The 21644-nt window shown below is 35.2% G+C and overlaps 1 protein-coding gene across 3 annotated transcripts in view; it reads right to left on the reverse strand.

Moving 5' to 3' along the window:
* Positions 1-21644, reverse strand: part of LOC138695781 (sodium- and chloride-dependent transporter XTRP3) — a 476534-nt gene that overhangs the window by 19004 nt on the left and 435886 nt on the right. For all 3 annotated transcript variants that reach the window (XM_069819976.1, XM_069819975.1, XM_069819977.1), the window contains 6 exons: positions 14497-14738; positions 11990-12137; positions 10536-10737; positions 10138-10297; positions 3939-4101; positions 1896-2096 (listed from right to left, as the gene is read on the reverse strand). In XM_069819976.1, coding sequence (XP_069676077.1) covers positions 1896-2096; positions 3939-4101; positions 10138-10297; positions 10536-10737; positions 11990-12137; positions 14497-14738 — 1116 coding nt within the window. The remainder of the gene's footprint in view (positions 1-1895; positions 2097-3938; positions 4102-10137; positions 10298-10535; positions 10738-11989; positions 12138-14496; positions 14739-21644) is intronic.

Consider the following 21644-nt stretch of genomic DNA (forward strand, 5'->3'; position numbering starts at 1 on the left):
GACATTAATTCAGTCGCTAAATGGTCGGAAGACAATGGTATGAAAATTAACGTATCCAAAACTAATGTAATAACCTTTTCTAGAAAAACTTCTTCACTGAAATTTAATTATTATCTAAATAATGTACTAATTAACAGAACAGATTGCGTAAAAGATTTGGGAATATTCTTTGACAGTAAATTGTATTTTCATAGTCACGTTGATTACATTTACAATCACGCAATCAGAATGCTAGGAATAATACGGTCAATAACTTATTCTTTTTCCACGCCCGATTCTCTTTTAATGCTATACTATACATTGGTGCGATCGAAACTCGAATATGCATCTGTAGTTTGGAACTCGATTACAACTACGGACTCGGCTAAATTAGAAAATATACAAAGAAAATTTATATCCTTATGTTCATTCAGGTTTCTGCCCATTAATTCCGGGTATAGTTATGAGAGAAAATGTGAATATTTTAATTGTCAAAATCTATATGCTAGACGCCATGAGCTAGATTATCTGTTCTTTTGTAAAGTCCTCAAAGGTGATATATCCTATGACTCTTTCTTAAACAATATTACCTTACGTATTCCAACAAAAGATATGAGAGCCCACAAACTTTTCTATATTAGAAATTCGAAATTTCTTTCACCAGTCTCCAGATGCATTAAAAATGCCAACATGCATGGCTGCGAATTCGATCCCTTCAATGTATAGACTTTGTTTGCTCTTGGCAACGTTTTATCATTTATGTATTATTTTAGGCATTATACTCAATTAACATTGTCTCATAGTATTCTTAGTTTTCCATTCATCGTCATTATTGTAATTAATTGTAATTATATTTATGTGTAATAATTATTTTTGTTTTATATTTTTTGTTATATTTGTGCTGAACTGTAATTGGCCACTGGCTGTTGTACAGCACATTAAATAAATAAATAAAATAAATAAATAAAATAAATAAATTATTATTATTATTATTATTATTATTATTATTATTATTATTATTATTATTATTATTATTATAAGTATTCCTTCGTGTGCCAGTATTTATTAAAAAAATAAAATAGAATATCTAGTTGCCATTTCTCCTTACGACAATATTTCAATACGCCACTGATATCACCTGTTTATTTTCGTTAAAATATAATATTACTTACAGCAATAGCCAAATTCACAGATTTCACTTTGTCATACATTCTGGGAATTTAATTAAGAGTTATATAAGCTCAGCTCTTAATCTTAAAATGTACCTAACAGAATGCTGTATTTTGTGCATCTTTTATGAAGTTATACTCTGGGTGTACATGCAGAAATTAAATTTTAAAAGGAATATTTATAGTAGAAGTAATTCTGCAGTGTACAATAAATGTAAGTTTTCTCTTGTTGGACATAATCAGTTGCCAATTAAACAAACACAATAAATTGCATAAATCCAACTTAAAACTTCAACGGATTTATCTTACATGTTGCTTAAGATACTGTACTGGGTGTTCACCCAGGCCAACATATGTAATACCTGGTGAAAAAAAGGCTATCAGAACTTACAAAAAGAATCATAATAACAAATTTAGTACCAATTCCGCATATGAAGTGTAATTCTTGTCTTGTGACAGACTTAAAACTATTTCTGTATTTGTTAATATCATTCTAGAGCATAATGCATCAGAGACGTTTAAATAGTCTGACATGCGTGAAATAAATGGCTCGTAAACCAAATGTAATATTTTACAAGATGACATTTACATTTTGTTTTACTGCAAAAAAGAATATGTACAGGAGAAAGACTGTAATATACGTATATAGCATTTTAATTTTAAAAGCCTTGGAATATTGCATTGTGCTTGAGGTGTCTTTTGTACATAAAACTTTAATTTTAAGCAAGATATGAAATGATAGCTCACATCTACGTCTCCCATCATCTCCTTGGTAGATACTGTGGTGTCAATACGACGGATGGCGGCTGTGTGGATGTCAATATCCAGTTTGAGGCACTGGCAGCGTCGGAGAATGAACACGACAGGCATTGGCAGAACTCCGGCTGTGATCATGAGTCCAGCAATAACCATCACCCAGTTAGGGTACGGTTCTAACTCGGTTCTTCCCTGAAACCCATCATATGATTAGTGTTTGATGCTTCATAATCATGTTTTCAGATAAGTCAAATAGGTAATATGAGCCATTAAATTCAAGGTTTGTTCTGTCTGCTCTTAACCTTTAAAATTTCACTTGTAACATAGTGTTACGTTTCAACCATGCTGCTAGATAAATTAGATTATTATGGAATTAAAGGTGTTGCACACCAATGGTTTCACTCATATCTCATAGATAGGAAACAGAAAGTTGAAATCAATACAACTATGAAATCTGCATCGACATGGGGAACTATTAATAATGGAATTCCTCAAGGATCAATATTAAGTCCCCTACTTTTTCTAGTGTTTATAAATGTTCTTGCCCCCCTAATAAAAGATGTAGGTCAACCCATATTATTTGCAGATGACACAAGTATAGTAATTACAGCCAATAACCCCAACACATTCCAATCTTCAACAGAGGAAATTCTCTTCAAAATATGTGACTGGTTCTCAGTAAATAAATTTGTATTAAATTGTAACAAAACTAACATAATTCAATTTAAATCCTGTGCAAATTCAACCTCGCAAATTTCTAGCGCAATAATTAACAATAGATCCCTATTAGAAACAACAACAACCAAATTTCTTGGCTTAAAAATCGATAATGTGTTACATTAGAAAAATCATATTAAAGAAATTACCCCCAAACTAAATTCAGCCTGTTTTGCTATTAGATCTATGCAAAAGATAGTAAATATCAGTACCTTAAAAACAATATACTTTGCATACTTCCACTTGATAATGAGTTTTGGAATAATATTCTGAGGAAATTCCAACAGTATATTTCTATTACAAAAAGGAGTAATTAGAATAATGGAGGTGCCAAATCTAGGGAATCGTGTAGGACTATTTTAAAAAAACTACAAATAATGCCCATGGCTTGTCAGTATATCTTTTCATTAATAATCTTCCTCGTATGTAATCATGAAAACTTTGTAACTAATTCAACAGTTCATAGCATAAATACACGTCAAAAAAATGACTTTCATACTCCATCGGCAAGTCTATCGTGCTATCAAAAAGGAGTGCATTATATGGCGGTAAACATTTTTAATAGCCTCCCTATCGATATAAAAAATGAAACTCAAAACATAAGATTATTTACGGCTAAATTAAAGAAGTACCTAATTTCTCATGCCTTCCATTCTGTAGGTGAATTCATGACATTCAATAACACTTAATGAAATTGATACTAAAACTTTGTGTTGTACTAGTAGACTATATTGTAAATCTCGTCTGTATATATTTCATCTAGACTGTGACTATAAATTAAGACTTTATAATAGTATTAAGTTTTTTTACTTGTTCCATATTCTAGCTGTAAGCAATGTATGAATACCATGGAATGTTAATAAATCAATACAATACCATACATCACTGGATTTTGTGTTCATATATCTGTTCTTAATTCAACAGAATTAATACAAGAGGATGCAAGCGCATTATCTAGCGAAATTTATAAACTCGTACTTGATATTTGGGAAAGGGAAATTGTACCAGAACAATGGAAGGAGTCCATAATTGTACCCATTTTTAAGAAGGGGGACAAGACTATCTGCAGACAAGCAGCTGATGTAGGAACCCATTCAATTTATAGTAGAGTATTTTTCAGATTGAAATGAGCCTCTCCTTCTTTTGTAATGGTATTTTAAAATGTGGATTATTATTATTTCTCTTTCACAATACCAGTACATAAAATTAGACTACTTAAGTAGTGCTACATTCAGAGTAGGCCTAAATACCCCAATAATTCTAGTCTCTTTTCCAGTATATTGTATGTACACTTAACTCCGTTCCTATTGTACTTACTTCTTCTGCTTTCCAGGCCTGATATTCTGGCTTATTAATGATCATAAAGACCAATGACGATACGAGAATGACTGTCATGAGCAAAGGTCCTAGAAACCTCCATGTTATTTGCCAGTACCAACCAGGGCGATAACCTGTCATATCTTCTATATCCTGTGTGAATCTGTAAGAGAATAGTATATGGCTGGTTAAAGCAGTAAAGAGGAACATTCTAATGACGATATCATCAAAATATGAAAATAAATAAAAAAGAAAAAAAAAAAAAAAGAAAGGAAAATTTCCTGATTTATTACACTAAAACATAAAAATTAAAAAATTACAAAATTCTACATTTCTAATTCTGTGGCTGGGAGGAAAAAGGTCTTAAGTAAAAATTTTATACTTTTCAGTAGAGCAGTAGAAAGATTGAAATTGGTGTCAATTATAGAGTTTTTTAATTAAGAGGTTTTTCCTGGATATTATTTGTTTATATTTCTTCTAAAATAGGTAATGTTGCTCATTTAACAATTTTCTTGATTATTTCCAAAAATAGCCGCACTTAACCCCTTTTTAAGACTATAATCTAAACTGAGAAGAAGGGACTGTTTAAACATAAGACCTTTTCCATGGCAAAATAAATGAGAAATGTAAATTATTAGGAATGCAAAATAGGTCTTAAACAATATAGGACTGTTTACCCTGGTGCTTAAAGTTTTAAAAGGAAAGAGCATCAGTATGTGATAAAATAGCTAAAATACAAGTTAGACCTTTTTAATAGGGAAGCATGGAAAGTAAACATGTGATGTTTGTAAGGAATAAAGTATTAAATATTCTTAAGTCCTTTATTCTGTGTGTGCTCGATTCAAAAAGTACTTAGGACATTTGGTAACACTTTATAAATCCAGTCACGAGTCTTATTTGACTTTAACAGTTTTACCAGATTGTAGAGAATTGTTTCCACTTTTAGAATATATAAATATCTCGCAAATCTAGTCTTTCAGGTAAGGCTCCCTGTAAAGCAGATTTGAATAATTTCAAGGGAAAAATTGTTCCGGGGCCGGGTATTGATCCCGGGACCTCTAGTTGAACGTACCAGCGCTCCACCAACTGAGCTACCCAGGAACTCCACCCGACACCGTCTCAACTTTTCCCTTTATATCCACACAACTCGCGTGGGCTGACGAAACGCCAGAGACCCACATCGAGTGCACACAATCTCTGTGTGACTTGGAATTGTGGTTTTCTGTTAACGTACACAGTGACGTATATATTATGAAAATCTAGTCTTTCAGGTAAGGCTCCCTGTAAAGCAGATTTGAATAATTTCAAGGGAAAAATTGTTTTCATTTTCACAAAAAATTAACTTAAGACCTTTTTTCCTCCCCGCCACGGAATTACTTCACCATCTTTATCAGGGTGATTCAAAAGGGAAGGTTAACCAGTGGGGAGATGATTCTGGGCAACATTTAGAGCAGGAAAGTCCTTTGTCAGTTTTATTTGCAACTGTTTTAGAGTTACAACAGATCAAACAGTTAATATACATCTCATGATACTTTCAATAAACACTAATTTACCGTCAGTTGTTTTGATATAGCTTTGTTTACAAAGCATAATTTCCACCACTGATGGAATGATAATGATAATGGAACACAAGCCGTGAAATGTTGTAATTACGTAATGGAAGATAGAGAAGAGGCAACATTACCATCCCCCACATTTTACAGTAGGACCTGTAGTTCAGTACCAACAGAGAAGTTGCAGTGATTTTTTTTTTTTTTGTTTACAGTCTGCATGCTCCATTACTGTGGAGTAATACTACATGCATTGGTTTAGCTTAAACTATGTTCATACAATTACTTTATATTGTTCTAAGAGTTTCTTTATAGGCAATATAGATGGATGAATTTTGTACTTTTCTTTCATTGTAATTTGTCAAACTGTTTATTGTTAGTAAATTTGATCAAGTTCTTCTGGTATTTGTGCACTAGTTTGTCTTTATTCACTGGCCAGTTCTTAGACTTTAGAACTGCCGCTTTCAGAATGTCTCTTTCTCTCTCAAGTAATTTACAATTGTATAACAAATGATCTATCGTTTGTTCGTCATTGTTGCATGGACATAATGGGCTATCTATAATTTTATATTTATGTAGATAAGATTTTATATTTCCGTGTCCCGTTATTATAGTTGTGAAGTTTGGGGTTATGTTAAGTTTCAATTTTAACCGATCGTTTATATTTGGGAAGAAAGATTTTGTGATTTGTCCTTTTGCTGTGTTGTCCCATTCGTTTTGCCACTTCACTAAACTGAGAGTGTGTATTTCACTTTTTGGTGTCTTGCTGTAGCTCTCTGGAATATCCTCGGAGCGTGCTGCCTCCTTTGCAAGTTGATCTGCTAATTCATTCCCCTCGTGTCCAGCGTGGGCCTTAATCCAGTTGAATTCTATTTTCCACTTCTTCCTCTCTGCTTCCTTCACTTCTCTTCTCATTTCTTCTATAAGATGCGTATGATTTGTTTGATTTCTAAGGGAGTCTAATGTTATCCTGCTGTCTGTAAATATTGAAATTTTTTGCTGTTGACTTTCCAGAGTCTGTACATGTTGAATAGCTTTTAATATGGCTAGTTGTTCAGCCTGATTGTTGGAACATTTGCCATTCAGTCTGTATTTTAGCGCTTCCTCCAGGTTGCCTTCTTTGAATATAGCTACTCCTGCTCCAACACCGACTTCACCTTTGCTCCCATCTGTGAATATTTTAATTATATTATATTCGTTGTCCTCTTTTCCTTCTCTGATTTTTACGTGGTCAGCTGGATGCTGCCAATGTCATGGTCCATATCATGGTCAATCTGATTCCTGTTCTCGTGGTCATGTTGGTTTCTGCCAAGTTGCAGTGAATGCATCAAAATGTTTAGTAATGCGGAATATCGAGACGTGCATTTTTATGGGATAGAAAGGGGAGATCCTGTTGCTTGGCTGTACATCCATATGAGCACATCATACCACGTGGGCTCTGATGTTACTCAGCTGCAAGTGACTCATTCATGTGACGAAAGATGGTGTTTGAAGTATCTCAGCATGCATCTGGCAGTGCTTTTTTTTTTTTTACTTGGTTATTTAACGATGCTGTTTCACCTGCGGGGTTACTTAGCGTCTATGGGGTGATAGCGAGATGGTATTTAGTGAAATGAGGCCGAGGATTCGCCATAGATTACCTGACATTTACCTTATGTATATTATTATAATGTACTGAAGTACATAGGCGGCCGGGTAGCTCAGTTGGTGGAGCAGCTGGCTACGGACTGGAAGGTCCGGGGTTCGATCCCAGGTGGTGGCAGGATTTTTTTCTCGTTGCCAAACTTTCAGAATGGCCCCGAGGTTTACTCAGCCTCGTATAAAATTGAGTACCGGGTCTTTCCCGGGGGTAAAAGGCGGTCAGAGCGTGGTGCCGACCACACCACCTCATTCTAGTGCCGAGGTCATGGAAAGCATGGGGCTCTACCTCCATGCCCCCCAAATGCCTTCATGGCATGTTACGGGGATACCTTTACTTTTACCTTTTTACTGAAGTACATATGATATTTCCATGCAGATATTCTGCGTCATCATACGATGAAAGAGTAATGCAACGGAGAAAAATTCTCTCTGGCGCCGGGATTTCTCCATTCCATTACTCTTTAATCGTATGATAATGCAGAATATCTGCATGGAAATAACATATGTACTTCAGTACATTATAATAATATATATGATATGCGTAAAATCGCTTCGTGATTTAAGACGGCGCTTATTCCGTCGGATCCCGGCCAACTAGTCACTCATTGCGAGTGCACCTCAGCACATGTGTGGACTTCGGTCCTAGGTTCATAGATATTTATGACGTAGTGCAGAGGGCGGCCACTAGAGGGAACCCAAGATTTGGAACTTAAAACTGAGACAATTCTTCTGACGCCGGGGTGGAATCTGGTGTGGCTTAGTGGATAAAGCATCAGCACATAGAGCTGAAAACCCGGGTTCAAATCCCGGCGCCGGAGAGAATTTTTCTCCGTTCCATTACTCTTTCATCGTATTTACCTTATGGTTGGGGAAAACCTCGGAAAAATCCCAAGTCCCAGGTAATCAGTCCAAGCGGGAATCGAACCAGCACCTGACCACAACTCTGGATCAGCAAGCAAGCACTTTAGCCGGCTGAGCTACGCTGGTGGCTGGCAGTGTGTTTTTAATTAATATCTCAGGAAATTGTTTTTGGCACCTAGACTAGACGGCAGTTCGGAAGGCGGTCGGCTGCTATATACGCCGTAGCATGTCTGGTATGTGACGTCACAAGCTTGTACATTAGAACCAATCGGAATCAGTTTATAACAAGTCCTTCCCGAGTTCGTTTGTTCACGTGTGAGTGTTTCAATACATTGAATAATAAAACTAACATTTACTGTGTGTTTGTAAGATAAACAAATGGAAGCAGAGACTGTAAAAAGACAAGTATTGCACAGGCAGGCGCGGGAAATAATGTTTAAGGTGTATTATTATTTTAAAAACGTTGACGAGCAGAATTCTGCCAGCCATCTTGATGCTGGCTGCAACATTGCCAACATGCAAGAAACAACTGCAGAAGCATGTGGTGTGGGATTGAGAACCGTGCAAAGAATATTGTTAGTGAAGGAAAGAGGGTTTGTTTGGTGTCATGCTTACAGTAGTCAACGGCTAAGGTCATTATTGTCTTTTGATAATTTAAATTCTCTCCTGCGCTATTTGTGTTGCACGTGCGTGAAGTACGATGTGGCAATGTTGTACGCTGCCTTGCTCTCTCTATCTGTCTCTCTTGATACAAATGCTAGCAGACTACCGCCTTCCGAATTGCTGTCGACTCTAGCCCCTTTGTAAAGATAGATCTTCATTTTCTTTTTATATTTCGTACAATGAGGAAGCAAAAAACATAATGAAAAAAACAGTATTATGTTGTTGTTGTTTTCTAATGCCAGGCGTTTGACAATAAAGTCATTTCACTTGATCTCTTGCACTCCAATATTTTTCAAAGATATTGTCATGGTCAGCCACTGTAACACAGATTTTGAGGTGTTCCGAATCCATTTCTTGGTTTGAGTTGCACAATGGACAGTTAGGGGACTGATATATTCCAATTCTATGCAGGTGTTTGGCCAAACAATCATGGCCTGTTGCCAATCTAAATGCAGCTACAGACGATTTTCGTGGTAAATCGGGAATTAACTGTGGATTTTGATGCAGCGAGTTCCATTTTTTCCCTTGAGATTGTGTTATCAAATTGTGTTTGTTGAAGTCTAAGTGTGTAGTTTTAATAAATCTTTTCACAGAGTAATACGTAGATTTAGTAACAGGTCTGAAAGTAGCAGTGCTGCCCTTCTTTGCTAAAGCATCTGCATTCTCGTTTCCCAGGATTCCACAATGAGATGGTATCCATTGGAATACAATTCTTTTATTGAGTGATATTAATTGAGAGAGCATTTTAGTTATTTCTGCTGTTTGAGATGAAGGTGTGTGTTTAGAGACTATTGATAGAATGGCTGCTTTGGAGTCTGACAATGCTGACTAGATCAGACGCTATGGACAGTACTCTATAACAGAGTCGCCAGTATGAAAGGATAATTCCAAGCCTTTGGCGTGAGATGAACTCGATAGCTCAGTGGTAGAGTGCCTGACCGGAGAACAGGAAATCGCAGGTTCGATTCCCGCTCGAGATGTTGAAATTTTTCTTTCATACCATGGCATGACTGTGACTATAATAGTATTTCAATTTAATAACTGCATTCTTAAATTTATTGATGTGGCATAGAAGATTCCTGAGACTTTCACTTATTGCAATGATTTCTCCATCAAAACTTGTTGTTCCATATCCAAGAGATCTATAAAGTGAGAAGAGACAGCACGTAACACCTGCACCGGCACCTTGTTCTCTGGAGATCAAGGATCCGTCGGTGTATAAATGAAGCCAGTTTTGTGGAGGGTACCTAATATTAATTGTCTCTAAAGACAATTATTTCATTATTTTAGTGTTTACTTCTGATTTCAGTATTTCTTCTGTTAAATTTAGATTATATTCTATATTTAATAGAGTTAAAGGGTTTGGTTTAATTTGTAAGTTTTCTTTTAAATTCGGGATATTGATTTTCTGTTTTAATTCTTGAACAATGGATATGAAACTTTTTTGAGTGTAGTAGCATTGTAGTGAACATAGTCATACTTACTTCTTATGACCGTAGACGTACATAACCGCAACTGTTTCTAGCAAGGCTACCAATACGAGCCCAATTGTACCAGCAAATGAATCAAACAATTTGAGCCAGTATTCACCTGCTCCTGTACAAAAGACGAGCCCCACGAAGAAACAAGTGACACACACTGCACCTGCAGACAGAATAAGTTGAGGTACAGCTTTAGAATCCTCTGAAAGGGAAACATTTATATCGAGATGGTTTGTTTCTATCACTTTCAGATGTGATTGGACTCTTCTAGTCTGGCAGTGAGAAGAACTCTACTCTTGAGGTAAGCCAATGTTTTGTAATATGATTGATGAAGAGAACGGTAGTGCAGAATATGAAATTATTTGAGTGCAGAGTAAAAATAAAATAATAGTTGTTCTTACCTGTGACATATTGCTTGCGAATCCTCTTAAAAATGTCAATATCAAATATTGTACAAAGCATTCCCTCTAGGATGCCAATTTGTGAGCCAATACCAAGTGCTAACAGCATGAGGAAAAATATAACTGCCCAGAATGGAGCACCCGGCAGCTCTACAATGGCCTGTGTGAATACAATGAAAGCGAGACCTGTCCCCTCAGCTGCCTGAAACATAATAGTAGAATTATATAGGCCTAGTCTTGAAGTTCTGATTTGTTCAACTTACGGTACTTTCTCATTTACAATTTCTGTGAAGACAGAAGCTCAGTTTTCTTTTTTCTAAGAGTTATTTTGAAGTTATGACAGCATTGTTAAACTAACTTGTTTTCGGAATATGTATAAGTACTTTCTTGTGTTAAATATTAACGTACCTTGTTAACATGTTTCAACCTATTTTCGGTCATCTTCAGAACTGGTCGTTGTTGGTCTTGGCACCTCTTGTTTCCTGTGTGGGTGCGTTCGTAGTGTAGAGTCAAAGAGTGTGTGTGTTTTGAAATTGAGTTGTGTGTTGAGAATATTGTTGGGGTGTGTTTTCGTGTGTCTGTATATTTCATATTGTTCTAGTGTGTTGAGTTTCTGGCTTTTTGGTTCTGGACGTGCAGTATTTCCATGTCTGTGTTGATGTCTCTATGGGTGTGATTAGCATTTGTGATGTGTTCTGCATATGTGGAGGTGTTTTGTAATTTTGTTGTGGCTGTGATGTGTTCTTTGTAACGTGTTTGAAATGATCTACCTGTCTGTCCTATGTAGAAGTTGTTGCAGGTGTTACATTTGAGTTTGTATACGCCTGTGTGGTTGTATTTGTTTGTTTGTGTGTTGAGATGTATACAAACGTATACAAACTCAAATGTAATACCTGCAACAACTTCTACATAGGACAGACAGGCAGATCATTTCAAACACGTTACAAAGAACACATCACAGCCATAACAAAATTACAAAACACCTCCACATATGCAGAACACATCACAAATGCCAACCACACCTACAGAGACATCAACACAGACATGGAAATACTGCACATCCGACCAAAAAGCCAGAAACTCAACACACTAGAACAATATGAAATATACAGATACACGAAAACACACCCCAACGATATTCTCAACACACAACTCAATTTCAAAACACACACACTCTTTGACTCTACACTACAAACGCACCCACACAGGAAACAAGAGGTGCCAAGACCAACAACGACCAGTTCCGAAGATGACCGAAAATAGGTCGAAACATGTTAACAAGGTACGTTAATATTTAACACAAGAAAGTTCTTATCATACATATTCCGAAGTGATACAGTGTTAAAAGTTGTGTAATCAAGATGTGTAACTTGTTTTATCACTTAGAAGTGGTAGATCATTGCAAAGTAAATATTATAAGAATATAAAAACATTTACATAGAAATCTAACTTACTTGATTAAGTTGTTCTTCCAGGCTGCAAACTTTCATCCCAGATGAAGTAAATGTCATGTTATTAACATTTGCAAAAGCAATTTCATAGTCTTCATTTGTAATATTAGTGTTATTGATGATATCTAGACTGACCATAATTTCCTTGTTTCTGCAATACACACAAAAGAAAAGTTACATATACTTCCCAATTCTTAGAATGAAAGTCTTTTGACATAGAGATGAAGTGTCTATCTCTTTTTCTGATACCGGTATAAGCTCTTCTGTTAGATCTCAATAGCAGTATATGACAACAGTTTATTTTATAACAGCTATACCATGAAAAAGTGTCTAAAATTTAAATTCTGTTAGATTTAAGAAAAAAAAAATAATACGTGATTACGGTATAGCCTTTTATAGTGTGTGTTAATTTGGTTCACAGAATAATTATATATAATCTTACTGCATACACACGAATGTATTGTGCTTGTCTGTGCACGTGTGTCCATGAGAAGGAAACAGAGTACAAAACGATTATTATTAAGTATTATAGTATTGTTTGTCGTAAGGACTTATAGTATTGTTTGTCGTAAGGACTTATAGTATTGTTTGTCGTAAGCAGCAAGATTAAAGAGAGTTCCCTTAATATAGAGAAATGAGACTTATTAGACTGGATTTTGGAGTCATAATAACTGAAACTCCTGCCAAGTAAAGCAATGCTTATGCAGCAACACAGTAAAACAGTTCTACCTTCACTTTGTTCCCATATCAAAAAGTGACGGGGAATGTGAGGAAATCCCTGTGATTGCTTGTAAAGTCTTTATAGGAATTAGGGCAATCGAATTAGGATATATAAATACAATATGCTGTAACATATAAGGGAGTCTAATGAACGGAATGAAATAAGCTATGATAACAGTCACTTCTGCAACATGAATGAGAACAGAAGCAAGTGCAAGGAGAAGAAGAGCAAGAAAAAGCAGAAGAAGAGGGAGAGTGAGAGGAGGGGGAAGAAGAACAGGATGAGAAAGAGGAAGACGAGGGGAAGAAAGAGAAGACGAGAGGAAGAAGAAGAAGAAGATGAGGAAGAGGAGAAAAAAGAATGAGGAGGAAGAAGAGGATGAGGAGGAAAAAGAGAGAAGGAAGAAGAGGAGATAGAAGAGAAGAAGAGGATGAGGAAGAAGAAATAGAGGAGGGGAAGAGGAAGAAGAGGAGAAAGAAGAGGATGAGGAGGAAGGGAAAGAGGATGAGGAAGAAGAAATAGGAGGGGAAGAAGAAGAGGATGAGGAGGAAAAAGAGGGAGGAAGAAGAAAAGATAGAAGAGGGGAAGAGAATGAGGAAGAAGAAATAGAGGAGGGGAAGAGGAAGAAGAGGAGAAAGAAGAGGAAAAGGATGAGAAAGAAGAAATAGAGGAGGGGAAGAGGAAGAAGAGAAGAAAGAAGAGGATGAGGAGGAAGGGTATGAGGAAGAAGAAATAGAAGAGGGGAAGAAGGAGAGGAGAAAGAAGAGGATGAGGAAGAAGAAATAGAGGAGGGGAAGAGGAAGAAGGAGAGGAGAAAGAAGAGGATGAGGAAGAAGAAATAGAGGGGAAGATGAAGAAGAAGAGAAAGAAGAGGATGAGGAGGAAGAGGATGAGGAAGGAGAAATAGAGGGTAAGAGGAAGGAGAGGAGAAAGAAGAGGATGAGGAAGAAGAGGATGAGGAGGAAGGGGAAGAGGATGAGGAAGAAGAAATAGAGGGGAAGAGGAAGAAGGGGATGAGGATGAGGATGAGGAGGAAGAAATGGAGGAGAAGAGGAAGAAGAGGAGAAAGAAGAGGATGAGGAGGAAGGGGAAGAGTATGAGGAAGAAGAAATAGAGGGGAAGAGGAAGAAGAGAAAGAAGGGGATGAGGATGAGGAGGAAGAAATGGAGGAGGAGAAGAGGAGAAAGATGAGGATGAGGAGGAAGGGGAAGAGGATGAGGAGGAAGGGGAAGAGGATGAGGAAGAAGAAATAGAGGGGAAGAGGAAGAAGAGGATGAGGAGGAAGGGAAAGAGGAGGAAGATGAGGAGGAAGAAGAGAAATATGAGGAAGAAAAAGAGGAGAGGATAAAGAAGAAATAGAGAAGAGGAAGAGAAGAAGAAAGAAGAGGAAGAAAAAGAGGGAGATGAAGAAAAGGATGAGGAAGAAAAAAGATAGAGGAGGGGAAGAGGAAGAGGTGGAAGAAGAGGAGGAGGAAGAAGAAAGGAAGAGGAGAAAGAAAAGGAGGGTGAGGAAGATGATGAAGAAGGAAAGATAGAGGGGAAGAGGAAGGAAAGAGGATGAAGAGGAGAAAAAAGAGGAGGATGATAAAGAGGAAAGAGGAGAAAGAAGAGGACGAGGATGAGGAAGAAGAAGAGTAAGAGAAAGAGGAGGGGAAGAGGTAGTAAGTAATATGAGAACTCAGCTGCTTCAGCTACTAATACTACTGCTAAAATAAAGAGTGTCTGCCAATTGACCAACATATTGGAGTGACATTCCGAACATTTGTCTATTTATTAGTTTTTTACTTACACGTGAATACATTTCTCGACGTTTGCCATAGCTTTGAAACCGAGGATGGAAAATATGACGACACTGGCATAGATTGCAGTGAAGGCATTGGCAATTGACACGAGAATCACGTCGCGAACACAGTTGTTCTTTGGTGGGTTATAGCTGCCGAATGCTATGAGAGAGCCAAATGCCAGGCCAAAAGAGTAGAATACTTGCGTAGCTGCATCTAGCCACACGGTTGGCTGTAGCAGTTTTTCCACCTGAAACATATGATGTTATGTCAATTTATAATTCAGCACACTTTTGAAGTGTGAGTGACATTATGGTGATGATGAACACATTGTGATGCATGAATTCTGCTGGAAGTGAACACAGTGAGGAGATGAGAGAGAACCTTTGTCTACAGATATTTAAGTACATTTCGCCTGGACATCAATCACTTATATGATTGGTCTTAATGCAAAACATTTGTAACACTGAAATTCATTCACATACACAAGTCAAAGGGCTTACTGAAATGGTGGTTATAAAGAAAACTAGGTTAGTAAAGCACAATGCATGTCGTGAGCTGGTATTATCACTGCAATTTCAATTTCTGTAGTTAATTTTCTACAGTTAAGTTAAAATTTAATTTTGTCCATAAATTAAAGTAAAATGTAAAAATATATACTTCATAATAAAATATGTTTGAATGTATAGCTTAAGAATTATTTTATTTGAAATTTCTTTTTGATGTTTGATCTTTATTCTCTATGAGAACAGCTTTATTTCATGTCTGAATCTCTTTTTTATAGGAAGAATATTCCTGTCATATTAATTTTAAACCTAATTGAAATGATTAAGAAAATATATCTAAATCTACGAAAATGAAGAAGCGAAGAAGAAAATATAGCGTCAGAGAACTTCTCATGGAGATTGTGGCAACAAATCCAATTTGAAAACATTTTACAGTGAGAGATTTATTAAGTGAACATTTTATTTCCATTCATAAAGGGAATATTTTTCACTAATTCAGTGACATAAGATAGCCATCTTTTAATTTTTTTAAGGGTAAATATGAAGAAAACCTAATTCAAAGTAAGACGAGAATATTTTCGGAATATGTATGATAAGACTTTCCTGTGTTAAATTTCAGCATACCTCGTTTAAATGTTTCGATCTATTTATGGGTCATCTTCAGAACTGGTCGTTGTTGGTCTTGGCGCCACTTGTTCTGTTTCCTGTGAGGGTGTGTTCCTGTGGTATAGTGTAGAGTCAAAGAGTGTGTGTGTTTTGAAGTTGAGTTGTGTGTTGAGAATTTCGTTGGGGTGTGTTTTCGTGTGTCTGTATATTTCATATTGTTCTAGTGTGTTTAGTTTCTGGCTTTTTGGTTGGATGTGTAGTATTTCCATGTCTGTGTTGATGTCTCTGTGGGTGTGGTTAGCATTTGTGATGTGTTCTGCATATGTGGAGGTGTTTTGTAATTTTGTTTTGTTGACTCTACACTATACCACAGGAACACACCCTAACAGGAAACAGAACAAGTGGCGCCAAGACCAATAACGACCAGTTCTGAAGATGACCCATAAATAGATCGAAACATATAAATGAGGTACATTGAAATTTAACGCAGGAAAGTCTTACCATACATATTCCGAAGTGATACAGTGTTAAAAGTTGTGTAATCAAGATATATGGAGAATATTTTGTTTAAATATTTCATCGTAAATGAGTGAAGTTAAGACAATAGCAGTAGCACAGAAAATATATTTGTTATTTTATTCACAATAATTTTATTTCTATATATTTATATTATCTATTGTTTATCTGTATTTAGATCAGTCACTTTTACTTACTCATACAGAAAGTTAGTTAGTTACATACAGAAAGTTCCTATAAAGATTGATTCCAGGTAGTAATAATAGTAGTGTAGAGCACCTGGCTCAAGGAAGTTAACCGGTAAGGGGTGGAATGGGACTGGTCTGCGTATGGAAATGTGCCTGGACCTGTCCATATGCCAGCATATGACTGCTCACTGCCCGACAATAGATTTTGTTAGGTAGAGATTGGAGTGGAACATGTCTTCATAAGAACTCTGTATATAGAATGTGAAAAAACTACTTTTAAACAATTTGTGAGATGATAGATTGGATCAAAAGAGACATGGGTAGCAAACTATGGGTTGGAAATACATAATTCTGCACTATGGGCGTAAGTTCCATAATATCGATTGCTGTAGAGATGTGTTAAACATATTGTATGATACAAAGTAACTATTTCACATCATCAGTATTGGTATCAATTATGAAATATGAATAGCCTTCACTGTAGAATAATATTACAGAAGTTGTTATTAGTGTATGATCAAGTTAGTGCTTACATTCTCAATTTTTAGGTTATGTAATTTAATATCATTCTTCCGATATTTCCAATACTCTGGCTCTTGCACAGTTTCTGTTAATACTGGTACTTGCAGTGTGCTTTACAAAATTAACATATAGGACAGATACATTTTGGATAATAGGAAAATGGACTTTCCACTTCTCAACACTCTGTACACCATTAGAAAATAATAAACTTCTCCAACTCTTTCAGTGACAAATTTAAAATGGTTTTGATTGTTTAGACACTCAGAGCATTGCAAAGAATGCTTTGTTTTGATCATCTCTGGTCAAAGCATTTGCACTGAACTATCGAACTCTGTTGGATGAATTGTTTACATTTGATGTTCAGTTTATTATTTTGTATAAGTTAGGATTGCGTTGTATCTACCGAAATTAATTATAGATATAAGTTATCTCGTAAAAATCAGCGTGGAACATTTCCAAATGAATTAACTTCATTGATTTTAAATTCTTAAGACAAACTGTTTGCTAGCAACTGTAAATAGTTCCAACACTTTTTTGCAAAAATGGTTCCCTAGTTTAATGTTACTTAATATTTTATATACTATAACTGAGCTTTATCTTGCTTCCAGAATAATGGGGAACTATTCCTAGTTAGAAGCTCCAAGTTAAAGAAAAAAGTTATTTAAACTAAGAAGACTGAAAAGTTTACTGTCGTCAATTACGATAATCTCATAGATCGTTTTGTGCCCCTCTTATAGGCCTATTTCAGTCGTAAAGTGAAATACAATACCTTTTTTATAATTATCCTTAAACTAGAAATCAGAATTTAAAATTTCCAGTTTTATAATTGTAACAGGCAAATTTTTCATACTTTTTCATATATTATTTACTTGTGTATTTTCTACATGACACATCATTAGCTGGTCAGCTAAAGGCTGGTTCATAATAAACCGGGAACGAGAACCAGAGTGAAAACGAGAAGCAGAGGACGTGAATATCAAAACTTTTGATTCACAATAAACCGAGAACGTAGACGACTATGCATATCGATATTCATGTCAATAACGATCTGTAAAGTCGATATTACGCATTCTGATGTTATTTGTGTATAATTGACCAATGGCGTTCTCTCATGAGTACAAGGCAGCCAACATAAACACAGGTTAACCAAATTCAAAATTTCAGCGGTACTATAAATATGCCCATGCATCTTTATTATCACAACCTATTTTAAGTCCACCATAACGTAAAATAATTAGAAAAGAAACATTTGTAATAGAACAAAATGAACACAACAGTAGTTATTGAATTGAAGCATGAATACCAGGGGCGTATACTGGTTAAAGGGTTTGGGCTACCGCTGACCCTATTATTACACAAAATATATCTAACAATTACTTTAATTTTAATTACTATGGTAAAACTAATAATACAAAATTATTACATTATGTTATATTATAAACTTTTTCTTTTGTAATTTCCTTGGGCTACCACCGGTAGCCCCGGTAGCCCGCAAAATACGCCCCTGATGAATACGTAGTGTGTAATACAACCAATACAGTAATAAAATATGATTCACTTTCGATCGGTGTTCAAAGATGCAGCTATTGAAAGCCACGTATTCTCCTTCATTTTCTCATCTTTATACGAGGCGCGCCGCTTATCGTAAACGTGAGGATTTTCCTCAACACTCAATATTAGAATCTCATCAAATAAAACTTGCTCCATGATGCACAGCACAGAACAAAATAATGCAAAGGTTATGTCACGGTCTTCTTGCTACAAAATATACGACGACAAAATAGTTTTTAGATGGCAATAGAATGAATCTAGTGGGCTGTGATCGGAAACGTGAACGCCAAAGTTGAAACTTGGCCAACTCTCCGTTCCCGATCCCGGGCTCCGGCAAGCTTTTCGTTAATTGTGAATGCTCACATTTAAATGTACACATTTTAACAATTTTACCGTTTTCGTTTTCGTTCCGATTCTCGTTTCCGGTTTCTTGTGAACCAGCCTTAATGTTCGATTTTTCACACTGGAGATGTGGGTTTAATTCCTCACAAGTCCAAATTAAATTTGAGATGGATAGAAATTATGTCAATATATTTTCATGGAGGACGCTTATTTTCATCATTGTTGTCGTCATCATCATCATCATCATCATCATCATCATCACCATCGTCATCATCATCAGTACATTGATGATCTAGCCCCATATGGTGTGCCGTTGATAACATTTAAGATGACAAGTTGATTTACAATCAATCATTCAATCAGGCATTATGGGACATGTCGACTTCATGCCAATTTCACTGATCAATCAATCAATTAGACATTATGGAGCATGTCAACTCTGTGCCAGTTTCACAAAACACTCTGTTCTATCCATGACCAGATCTTCCACAGTTGTCAAACCCTATCTTCAGGCATTCTTCCGTGATCTTATTCTTCCATCTACTCCTTGGTCTTCTTTCTTTTGAAAGTGCTTAAAATATAATTATCTTCTTTACACTTCTACTATCATCCATGCACACTGCTCATTGTAGTCTTTTGGCATAAATTAGTTTTGTGATTGGATGTCTGTTGTATAGTTCATAGATGTCGTTGTTATTCTAAATAAAGTAATTTGCAGCTTCGTCATAGGTATTATTGCTATACCAATAAGCAACATAAAAATAATTAACTTATATTTTAGCTAATTAATTCATAATAGCTAGTGTGATATGTTTTCTCGACCACCACACAAAAATTTAATCGATGTTAAATTTATTTGTATGTTTATAGTCAGTTAGTGCAACCATATATCAAATATGGTCACTAAAAATTCAAGATGATTTCCATTGCATCTATGAAAAATCACGTCTTGCAAACTGTTTTTCGAAAAGTACTGATAGATAGTTTCATAAAATATTATACCGGTAATACATGAATCTTGAACATTTGTTCACGTTATTCTTCGTGTTACTAAAATTTTGAAGACTTTACTTCGAGTTCATTCATTACAATTAAAGGACTAGAACATAACCATTAATTGAATGTGATTTTCGATACTCCAAAATTATAGTCTGAAAATAATAGGATTTGATTTTGAATATTATTCGATAATATTAAATTTCTTCAAAACCTAGCTATGTTCGTATTGTATTATATATATATATATATATATATATATATATATATATATATATATATATACTGTATATAGTATATAATTAATGTACTGATACAAGTACAATTTTCATTACTGCGGTTATTTTTTTTGTATTGTATTGTATTGTATTTATTAACATTCCATGGTATTCGTACATTGCTTCACAGCTATAATATGGAACAAGTCAAAAAAACTTAATACTACTATAAAGTCTTAATTTATAGTTTAGTCTAATAAGTTTACTGTAACATTTTTAATGAAGTCATTACCTTGAGAAGTAAAATTATAAGTACAGATTTTCCAAAATCATAACAAAAAGCGTATTTTTTGAAACCATTATGATAACATATTCGCTCATATATTATTCTTGTAAATGAATTATTTAAATTTTAAAGTACCCAATGAGTATGATACAATGACAAACACAGAATAATTCCAAGCAGTTTTTCACAGCTCTGGATCTAGATTTTTAAGGCCAATATAATAAAATATCGTTTTCAATACATATTGCAATCTAGCATACATGCTCAAACATTTTCTTCAGACATTACAATAATAATAATGTGCGTGGTTAAATTGCATTAATTTGTGTTCCAACAATATCTATCTCAGTATGTATAAAATTATCATAAAGGTAATATTTATTTGTGCGAGATAGTGCGTATTTGCTTGGTTTCCGCACAAAACCAATCCGTGGAAAGTCTAAAATTCCACATTCAGTATTCCCAACCTAACACACATAACAATTTCCCTCTTCTTACCGCTTAAGTGACATATTGATTTTACTGCTTTTGCTTTTAACATATTATTTTTAGAGACGTTCAATATAGTAATAATTATAAATTGGAAACTTGCCACTGCACTTTCACCTAAATTGCACTGTTAATTATTGTTTTTAAATATTTGAATAAATTAAGTAAACTCTACAACTCCACTAAAGTTACTGCATTCGTGATGCAAGTAACATTAAGGAAGCCGTGAAAAAATCAACAAGATTCCAGACTCATCATAGACTGGGGGAAAAAAAAGACAGACGTATATCACGGCCTGCTGGAGTATTGTAAACACAGAAAACATTTTAAAGCAACAATGTTGAAGATAGATATTTTTGTTTTGCAAATTTGCCGTCATTGAACAGAAACCAAGATGGATATTTCATTGCAACTAATTAGAAATTCCTCTTTCAGGTATGTAATAAACGATCTTCGCACAAAATAATGTACGATACACGAGCGGTATGTTTTCTTTCAATTCTCGGAAATTAAAAAAGCTCAACTACGTTTCGCTTTTTCAAAGTTTTCCTTGGACATGAAAACTTCAACATACCGCTCTTGTAACGCATATTACTATTTATGACTGTCATATAGTAAGGTTCCTTATTGTGAGAAAACACTGATTAATAGTGACTGAAACAGCTGCTTAGAAAATGAATAAGTGAAGAAATAGGTACCGCTTTAATTTCATAATTCCATCTCATGACATTGAAATCTATGGTAAAACATTACGATAAGAAATTTAGATACTAGAAACATTTCTGCTTATTATTCCTATGTAGTTCTTGTAAACATGTTGCATAGGAAAATTCTAATATTAAATCATAAATGTTATCATAAATATTTATGATTATTCTCGAAAATTGTTTACATAATCCACATGGTGTCAACAGATTTTGAATTTTGCTTCAACAC

Source organism: Periplaneta americana, chromosome 3, assembly GCF_040183065.1.
Source record: "Periplaneta americana isolate PAMFEO1 chromosome 3, P.americana_PAMFEO1_priV1, whole genome shotgun sequence".
In the NCBI taxonomy this organism is placed as follows: Eukaryota; Metazoa; Arthropoda; class Insecta; order Blattodea; family Blattidae; genus Periplaneta; species Periplaneta americana.